The sequence below is a fragment of the Silene latifolia genome, chromosome X (genome assembly GCF_048544455.1).
Source record: "Silene latifolia isolate original U9 population chromosome X, ASM4854445v1, whole genome shotgun sequence".
NCBI lineage: Eukaryota > Viridiplantae > Streptophyta > Magnoliopsida > Caryophyllales > Caryophyllaceae > Silene > Silene latifolia.
In genome coordinates, this window is record NC_133537.1 from 43036853 (window position 1) to 43046983 (window position 10131).

At 38.4% G+C, this 10131-nt stretch overlaps 2 protein-coding genes across 2 annotated transcripts; both read left to right on the top strand.

Moving 5' to 3' along the window:
• The first annotated feature begins 1006 nt into the window (after positions 1-1006).
• Positions 1007-4431, top strand: LOC141623266 (WUSCHEL-related homeobox 8-like). Its single transcript, XM_074439355.1, has 3 exons — positions 1007-1407; positions 2230-2763; positions 3938-4431. Exons 1-3 carry the CDS (start codon positions 1176-1178, stop codon positions 4021-4023), a joined length of 852 nt encoding a protein of 283 aa, XP_074295456.1. The 5' UTR covers positions 1007-1175; the 3' UTR covers positions 4024-4431.
• Positions 4432-5617: 1186 nt separating this feature from the next.
• On the top strand, positions 5618-8624 carry LOC141617264 (uncharacterized). The gene is made up of 3 exons (XM_074434448.1): positions 5618-6927; positions 7143-8136; positions 8253-8624. The coding sequence occupies exons 1-3, from the start codon at positions 5618-5620 to the stop codon at positions 8622-8624; spliced, it is 2676 nt and encodes an 891-aa protein (XP_074290549.1).
• The last annotated feature ends 1507 nt before the right edge of the window (positions 8625-10131 follow it).

Sequence of the window (10131 nt, forward strand, 5' to 3'; positions counted from 1 at the left end):
TTTGTCAAAAAAAATCAGGCACCTTGTTTTTTTAGAGTGTTTGGCAGCTACCTTTTTTGACCTGAAATGAAATGCTACCTCGTGTAACATTTGAGAAATCAGGTACCTGATTCTTTTTTGTCTACCTATTTTATTTTTTAATGTTGTCAATTAAAATCTCATTCAATACTTCTCTCAAATAACACAAACAACCGTTAAATAAAATTCATCGGTACACTTCATCGGAAAAAATCGAAAAATTAATTTTTTTTTGTTTATGAGTTTAACAGAGAACTATTCATATAATACACTTTTCGATGATATATTGTTTGAATTTTTTTCTTTACCTAATTGTGATATATTAATTATTGTTCCCATCCTTCTTGAAACATGTTGGAGACTTACGCAAATATATTGAAAAAAGTACATTATGACTTTATTACTAACAACGCCAATGATAATAACACAAGAATAATAGCAAAAATATAAACGATAACAATAATAACCATGCCCTTTTACGCCATTTGATCAATATATCAGATACCTTTTCAGCTAGTTTCCAAACACTTCTAATAAAAATCAGCTACCTTATCAGCTCCTAATTTTGATACCTTATCAGGTTTCGGCTAGTTTTGCCAAACAAGGTTAGACAAAGCCTAACCTTGTTTAATAAACAATATATTGTAAATTTGAATATATTCAAAACTTTCAACATATTTAACTCACTAATCTATTAATTTAATTGTTTGATAAATAACATATTAAAATAATTAATCTGTCTTACTTGTGACAGTCACAAGCTTGTGCCTCTTGCAGCTCCCCTCCCAAGTCCCACTTGCTCTTTGTGACATGTTAACAAGTTTGTGACAAAATAGTATCGTCACAAATGAGAATTTGTATAAAATAATAATTAAGCTGTAATTTATGGTCTTAATAAATAAATAAGAATGGTGTATTAAGAAAAACAAAATGAGGTAAGAGAAGGGGACAAAAGAGCGGCGCAGAGCACCCTGGCCTCGATAGCAGGAGTAAGTTACGCACATGCCTTAAGTCACATTAGACCATCCTTAAATTCCCCCGTAAATCCCTCACACACACTCCCTCAAGTCAAAACGAAATCACCACTTTTCACATCCATTTCATACGTGTGTATCGCGTTATCGTCTGAATTATTGCCCAAACCCAAACCCAAACCCATGGATGATCATCAACAAATAATCCCAACAATTATGCCGCCGGAGAACGAAAATGGAGGAATCACCATGGAAAATACTATTAATAGTAATGGGTTGAATGAAGTATTGTATGTGAAAGTAATGACAGATGAACAATTGGAAATATTAAGGACACAAATTGCTGTTTATGCCACCATTTGTGAACAACTTGTTGAAATGCATAAATCCATCACTTCTCAACAAGATCTTGCTGGTAATTATGTCATTCTTTTATTACTCTATCTCTCAATTTTCATGTTCTCATGTCTTTATTAATTAGTAATTAATTGGGCCTTCTTTCTTTCTTGTCGTTGTTCTACTTTTCACATTTTTTTGTGCCAACTTATTTCGTAGGTTTCAGGATTTTGCTTCGGTTGTATACTAGGGTTTTGTGCAGTAAAACCCTTTTTTTTATGAGCCACTATTTTTTTTGCTAGATCCTAATAAATGAGTGTTTGCCCAATTAACAAGAGACCGTCTTATTTTATAATTTGTGTTTTCCCCGCAATTCAGTAGTTTGGATTACATGGTTGATTGATTTTTAAGTGCGAATATCCTACCGTCTCTTACCCCGCGATATGTGTTGCTCCGTATTTGTGTGTGTGTGTGTGTGTAGAATTATGAATTTTTAATACTCTGTACGTATTTAGTCATTTAATTACATGGTTGATTGATTTGGTGTCGGTACATATCTTCAACAACAATTTGAGTACTCATTGTTAAGAAGTATTGGGTGTGGAAGGCGTAATTGTCGTATATTTAGAAAAATTTGAGGCGAGTTTTAGAAATTTGAAAGTTAATCGTCACTAAAACTCGATTATACATGGCTGTAATTGTCAAAATGAGTACAAATGTTTCAAAAACAGTACCGTGTATTTTTGCGCAGATGTTTACCACTTGAGTGAATTTTCCCTATACCCTGCTTTTACAAGGGTTTACACTTGATAGTGGTTGTAGTTTCAGCTATTAATTTTAAATCATCGTCATAGATGGTGTGTGTGTCCTTACATTCTTATCATTTGCTCACATTCGACAGGAGTGCGGTTGGGAAATTTATACTGTGATCCTCTGGTGACGGCTGTTGGTCACAAGATATCTGCCCGACAAAGGTGGACCCCAACACCTGTGCAACTTCAGATCTTGGAGCGCATCTTTGACCAAGGCACTGGAACTCCAAGCAAACAAAAGATCAAAGAAATAACTGGTGAATTGTCTCAACATGGTCAAATCTCTGAAACAAACGTCTATAATTGGTTCCAAAATAGGCGTGCCAGGTCGAAAAGAAAGCAGTTAAACACTGCACAGAACAATAATGGTGAATCCGAAGTTGAGACTGATGTAGAATCGCCCAAAGACAAGAAGACAAAGCCCGAAACTTTCGGATCTGAGAACAACTTAGCTCCAAGTAGTGAAGATCTATGCTACCAAAACCAGGAGATAAGTTCCGGGATGCACTCAGTTGACCCACTGTCTAGCAAAATGGAGCCTGTTTTTGCATCAGATGGTAGTTCTAGATCTCCGCAGAGTCTCAGCCAACTGGCCTTCTATGAAAGTATCTTGCAGAACCCAAGTATGAATTTACATTAGTTTCATCTTGGTTTTATAGTTATATCTACAATGTCACATTTCCTCCACCTACCTTCTGCCTTACATAAACACTTTCTCTCATTGCACAAAAGGACGAGGAATGTTGTAAGATAGCTATCCGCAACAGCAACAAACCCCAGTGCCTCAATATCTCTCACAAATGAGGGGGTTGGGGGTGGCATGTATGCAGCCTGACACGTGTTGTTAACACAAAGAGGCTGATTTAGGACCCAAGATGAAACTTACCATGATAATTGCATCGAATGACTGATCTTTGAGAGTAATAATTAAGTGCATCTATCTTAGTGAGCCATTTTACTTTGTTCCATCATAATCTAGAACCATTGAATAGCGAGTCTTTTTCTCGTTTGGAAATTGTAAGAATAACGCACAATAAAATTGGGATGGAGGGAGTATATAAACATGAGGGGAGGGGAAACAGCCTGCTTTTAAACTTGTAAGTTACCACAGTTGCATTCTCGCGATGGAGATTTTCAGGAAAATTTGTATTTTTTCTTTTCATTTTGTATTCAGCAGTCTTATTTGGCTTTTGGGTGACCAAATGCAACTGTTACATGCACTGCTAACAACATGGTAATGCTCATAAATAACTAGAAACACTTCTTGTCTTCTTGATGGCAAAAGGGGAAAAAGGAATTGGAAGATTTAGAGATTCCTATATATGTTGTAGAATTTTCTAAGATTGTGATGTCAATGATCTTTTTCTTAGAAACACCCAAGATATCCAAGTCTATGTTCCCATCTTGGTATATTTCTGTGTGGTATTATATTTCATCTAATAAGCTGACATATCTTGGAGACTAAACACACAGGATCCAAGGTAATGAGCCACCCTCACTTAGCTACCCCTTTTTTTCACGCATCAATCTTTATTGGTTGCATATAGTTGGCTTCTTCTTTATTTTTGGAGCACTGGTTGCATGGCAACAGATAAAAGCACAGGAGCCTAAATAATTTCTGAAATAACTCTGTAATACAGAGTAAGCCACTCAGATAAAATATCAGAGATTGTGATTGGTAATGCAGTGGGCTTACGACTCACGCTAAACTGAGATGTTAGAGTTGTTGATCAACCCCTAGGGATGACATTGGATCGGCTTCATATGTGTAATGTGTTTTCATGATGATTCTTGCAGGAATCGATCACTTGATTGGAAAAATGGAAATGCCAGGGAGCTATAGTCATTTCCCGCCACCCGAGGACTACAGCATGACTGGCTGAGCTATGCATGCTCATACTAGTGTATTCGTTTTCTGATGAATTATAATGATTTGTGCTTTAGAAGCCAAGCCGGATCTCATATGAGATTTCTGTGCTAGGTAGCAGTTTGTAAACTCCACGAATAGGTATGGAGTCTTTGGAACAATGCCTTTGGGGGGCTATTGTTCAGAAACTGTTGATTATGTAACTGAACTTTCTCAAGGATTTTACTCTAGATGAGAATGGTGATGTTTTGATGCAGTTTGACAGTATTTGAGGTTTGGTTTATTCTGAGTTTAGAACTTCTCAGCACATCTTAGACAGTGACATCGGTGTTAAGATTGTATTAGTCCCCCACTGGCTGGAAAGTGGTGTATCTTTGCATGTTTACAGTTTGCGTTTATTGGAATTGAATGATTGTATGGTGTATATGCTTCCAGGCTATCATTTCTGCAATTCGATTGCGCCTTGTTTATAGATATCGTGTTTTCCTGCTTCATTTCTCATAAGAAGCAATGCTTTGATTGTTGCATAGTGACTTAATTGCTTGTGTGTATTTGTGGGATCAGCTCGCCTTTGAATGATGCTAGGTATGCTCTGTGTTCTGATTACTCCAGGACATTATGGAAATTCCTTCGATTCAGAATGTGCACAGATAATACATGTTGGAGAGCGGCGAATATATAGGGAAGAACCAGAATTCAAAATTACAAATCAGACAGTTGATGCATTTCGAATCTTAGAACAGCTTACCTCCTCATTTATTAACCAACATTTGGATGCTTGTCCTCGATGCCTAAGATATGATATGGTTACATACCTTGAGGCCTTGACTTTGAAGTGGGAGCTTGTTATGATAGTATGTTTAGTTAAACTCATACGAACATACAGAATAATGTCTTGTGTTAGTTGTGTAGTTCGAATTAGTACGGAGTTTAACTTATGGAAAATTCGCAATGAACTCTTGGATATACCGTTCAAAGGACCACGCTTCACGTGGTGCAATAATCTAAGGGTGAGAAGCGAGTTTATGAGCGAATTGATAAAGCCTATGGATCAAAGGATTGGTTTACTGTTTTCCCAAATACTGGTATCAAACATTACCCAATCCAAATCTCGGATCATGCACCTATTGAAGTTGATCTGAATCTTGTGGAAACAAAAGGAAGTAGACCATATAAGCTTGATGCCTGGGTTTTAGAACATGAGGAGTGTATGGAGAGGATTCGGACTGAGTGGAGGAGGGCTGTCTTAGGATCACCGGTGTACCAAGTGAATAGGAAATTATCTAGAATAAGGACGTGTGCTAAGCATTGGGCTCTAGATAAACGCGCTGAATGGCGCATGAAATGGGAAGAATTCGATCAAAAAGCTGGAACAGGGGGGATGTCACTAGCCATCACGGGGAATGGTGATGAGGAGTATCAAGACAAACAAATGAGGAAGTGACGGAGTTTGCAAGGGTGTGGCGGCTTTTCCGAAACAGAGGGTAAAGGTTAAGTGGATGGTTGATGGGGATACATGCACCAAATATTTCTTTAATTGGGTAAAAGGACGGGCGGGGAGAAATCACATTCATGGGATTAAAGGATCGGACGGATTTTGGTATTATGATATGGATCACATTCGGAATGAATTTCAGAATACCTTTATGGATCTATATTTATCCTCGAATGTTAATGTGGAGTGGAGAGATCGTTCAGTTTTCGAGGATTTGCTGCAGCCTCTTGACCACTCGTTCTCCCAGGATGAAATGGACCGCCTTAGCAGACCTTTTACAGCTAAGGAGGTGCGCACTGCGGTTTTTCAAATGGGTGCGCTCAAAGCTCCGGGACCGGATGGTATTCCTGCTGTCTTCTTCCAAAGGTGTTGGTCTATGGTCAAAGGTGATGTTACGAAGGCTATTTTATCCATTCTTAACTCCGGCAGGGTGTTACGGGAACTTAATAGGACCTTTATCACTCTTATTCCAAAGAAAGACAGCCCGGAAGGAGTTTCGGATTACCGCCCCATTAGTCTTTGTAACGTGACGATGAGGATTGTGACAAAATGTATTGCTAATCGCTTGGCAAGGGTGATGGGTTCACTGGTCAGCGAAACACAAAATGCTTTTCTCCCAGGCAGGAGCATTAGTGACAATATCCTCGTGGCTCATGAGGCCATTAATAAAATAACGATACACCGGTATGGACGGCAAGCTTTATGTGCTTTTAAAGCGGATATGAGTAAGGCGTACGACCGAGTTAGATGGGATTTCTTGGAAGCGGTCTTGGTGAGGTATGGATTCCCTCAATCATTGATAACGCTTATGATGAATTGCTTTACTTCAGTGAGCTATGAAATTCTGATGAATGGGATCCCACTACCACAATTCAAACCTCAGTGCGGCCTTCGACAAGGTGATCCCCTATCCCCCTACCTGTTCATTATATGCATGGAAGTCCTTTCCCGAAATATTGCACAAGCTAATGAGCTAAGGCTGATTCATGGAATTCAATTAGTTAGGGAAGTGCGACCAATTACACACCTCTTATTTGCGGATGATTCAATTTTCTTTTTCAAGGATAAAGAGGATACTGTAGCCCATCTAGTGCATATTATCAATGACTACTGCAATGCGTCAGGGCAAAAAATAAATGTGGAAAAATCGGGAATTCTCTTTAGTCAGAATACCACTCTGATTAAGGCCCAGAAGATTATGAAAGCATTCAATATCAAGAAGAATAATGGAATTGGGAAATATCTTGGGATCCCGGCGGATTTAAAGAGTCTAAGAAAGGGATTTTTGCTGCCATTATTGATCATGTCACCAGACGTATTTCTTCATGGAATGGGATTTTTCTATCACCGGCGGAGACGACTTACTCGATTTCATCGGTTCTATCCAATCTCTCAAACTACTTTCTATCGGTCTTCAAAGTTCCGGTAAGTGTGGCAAAAAAGATTAACTCTATTTTGACACAATTTTGGTGGGCGGGATGTAAGTTGGGGAATAAACTCCACTGGTGTAGCAAAAATTTCCTAAGTTTGCCGAAGAGTGCGGGTGGGCTTGGCATTCGGAATGTTCAATGCCTCAATCAAGCTCTTTTGGCTAAACATGGATGGCGACTTGTATCTCGCGAGAACTCTCTTTTTTGCAGGATTTTCCGACAAAAGATCTTTGGGACAGCAACTTTTCATCATGGGATACATCCTATCAGGGGTACTGGATGCTCTTGGGGAGTACGTAGCATCCTCCATGGGCTATCTTTTGTGCTGGAGAATATCGGCTGGAAGCCTGGTATCGCCTCGAAGATAAACGTGTGGACGGAAAGGTTGGTGGGGGGAGAAAGGCCGGAACCCAGAAATGAATGGCTAGGCCTCAACACCAGTCACCTTGCTAACTTACAGGTAAGGGATCTTCTACTATCTGATGGTAACTGGAATGAAGGCATCATAAAGAGTCTTTTCACGGAAGAATGGACTATGCGGATATTGGCTATACCGCGTTGTGAAGTAAGACTCAGGGATAAGATTTATTGGCCCCACACGACGTCGGGTGTCTTTACGGTGAAGAGTGCCTACGGAATAATCTTTGAGGATTACATGATCAGAGTAGGAACTGTTAAAGACAAAAGTAGACTCAATGATCGAAGCCGACTCTTTTGTCGGACAATACTTTGGAAGTTGCCAATTCCACAGATGTGGAAGCTTCTCATATGGAAAATTATTACCAATGTTTTACCGATTGGGCATGAATTCTACAAGCGGAGTATTGACGTGGATCCATCATGCGGTATGTGTGGTAGGGGTCAACAGGCTTTGAAAACGCCTGAGCATCTTTTCCGCGACTGCGGTTTCTCAAGTCGAATCTGGGCAGGCTCTGATTTAGGCATTCGGGTAGAAGGAGCCGAGGGCGTCTCTATCTCTGATTGGATTTGCAACTGGATCCGCTATTTAGCCAAAAAGGAAGAGGGGATCTATCAAGTGATTTCTTTCGTGGCTACATTATGGGCCCTATGGACTACGCGAAATAGGATCAGATTCCAGGATCAGGATGTCAACTCGCATATTATCACCAATATGATCTATCGGGCTATCCGAGAACGAGTGAACATATTGAGGAAGTCCCTTGATAAAAAAAAATGGGCCAAGGTAGCAGGAGATCAGATGAGGAAGGGACTCTTCAAGAGGAATCTTTGGCTATTCGAGATGGTCACCCGGTGTGTATTCTCGGCATACCGAACGGATGTGCGGTGATACGGGTGAAGGTAGATGCTAGCTGGAACAGGAATTTTGAGGCGGCCTTCGGGTGGATTGCTTATGATGATATGGGGAGTGAACTGGGACGGAGACAAGTGCGCACGAGAGCGGAATCGGCACTACAGGCTGAAGCCAAGGGGGTTCGAGATATAGTACTATGGGCACAAGAGTGGCGACATCTTCATCTGGACGTTTCTTCGGACTGCTTGCAACTTATCAACCAATTAGCAGGAGCTGACAAGGATGATCACAGGATTACGGGCATTCTAGAGGACATTCGTTCTTCTTTTAACTTTTTTCATTGCTTATGTTTTAATTTTATTCCGAGGCGTTTAAATGGCATTGCGCATAATCTTGCGAAGCAAGCCATGAAACTGTGAAATCTTTATTTACAGCTGTCAAAAAAAAAAAAAAAAAAAAAACTAGATGGTTCAAACTACCGAGATGATAGAAAATACTCCGTCCATTACCATTTCTTCTATTCCACTTGAAATTATACATGTTTTTAAACTAAGCTCTCCTGTGATAACCTATATTTTTACTTATGGAAAGAGTTGTGCTTTTTCAATACAAACTTTACAAGCTCAAAACACCCTTATTTTTCCGGTTTCCATGGCCAAGTTATGGGGCCATTCAAATTTTACATCACCATTTAAACATTAGCATCTAACCTACTTGTAACCTACCCCTAAACCTAATTTTATCAAATAAATACCTTCCACAAATACTCCAACCTCAATCTCCGCCACTTATTATCATCTTTTCCCAATTATTAAGTCGTCACGATAAATCTGTGATTATGTGAAATAATTCACCTAACAACCGTTAAAATTTAGAATCATAACTCCACCACACCACCACCATCAACCATAACCGTCCTCGGCCTCTCTCCCTCTTCAATCCACCCTTTGTCAGCCATCTCCCTGTCCATTTACGTGCAGTGGCCTCACTTTTGCTCAATTTTAGTGGCTCAGGACATTACAAGATAGAAATTACACTCTTGGAGTCTCTAATAACCACTATTAGAATTAGGTGATCCAATCCAAATTCGAAAACCGGAAAATAACAAATTGGCAATAACATCCTCTATTTACTATTGTAAATGAATTGATGATTCTACGTTTTTTCCCGTCTAAAATATTAACTTCTATTTGGGCTTTTAATTTTTGCATTCTACTATGAGCCAAGTCTAACGTAAAAAATGATTGTCAAAAAAATATGTATAACGTCCTTCTATTTTACTGTGGGCTAAATCTAGATCATATCAATGATCTTGCCAAAAAATAACGTAAAAATTCCCGCCTAAAATTTTAGAATCTAAAATTGGGTTATTATTATAATCTATTCTATAGGTGTATCTTGAAATATAAGTGAATATAATTTTTTAATTGGATATATTCATAAACTGAAATGCTCACAATCTGCACAAATTTGATCTGCAAGATTTACCTCCACGGGTTTTATAATAAAAAATTCATTGATTTTCTATGAAAATATAAGAAATTGCGGATCAAAATTATAAATTAATAAAATGTTTTAAAATAAAATGATTATGAAAAATGATCTCATAAAAATAGACATTTCTAACATTACTCAATCCTCTTGATTACTTTTTCAATATTGAGTTTTTTTTTTCAAATAAAAATATACAGATGATGAACGCATAACAAATTAATAAATTTTCAAGTTATAAGCTAAAAAGTAAAACTTCATATATATACCGTGCATAAATTGCACGGGGTCTATACTAATAATACATTAAAATGTGAAACTTCTATATATACTGCGTATTGCGCGGGATCTAAACTAGTTATAGAACAATATCGATATCAGTCTGAAACGGAAAATACTTATCGACATGTAATCTTATGAAATTAAAGTAATATT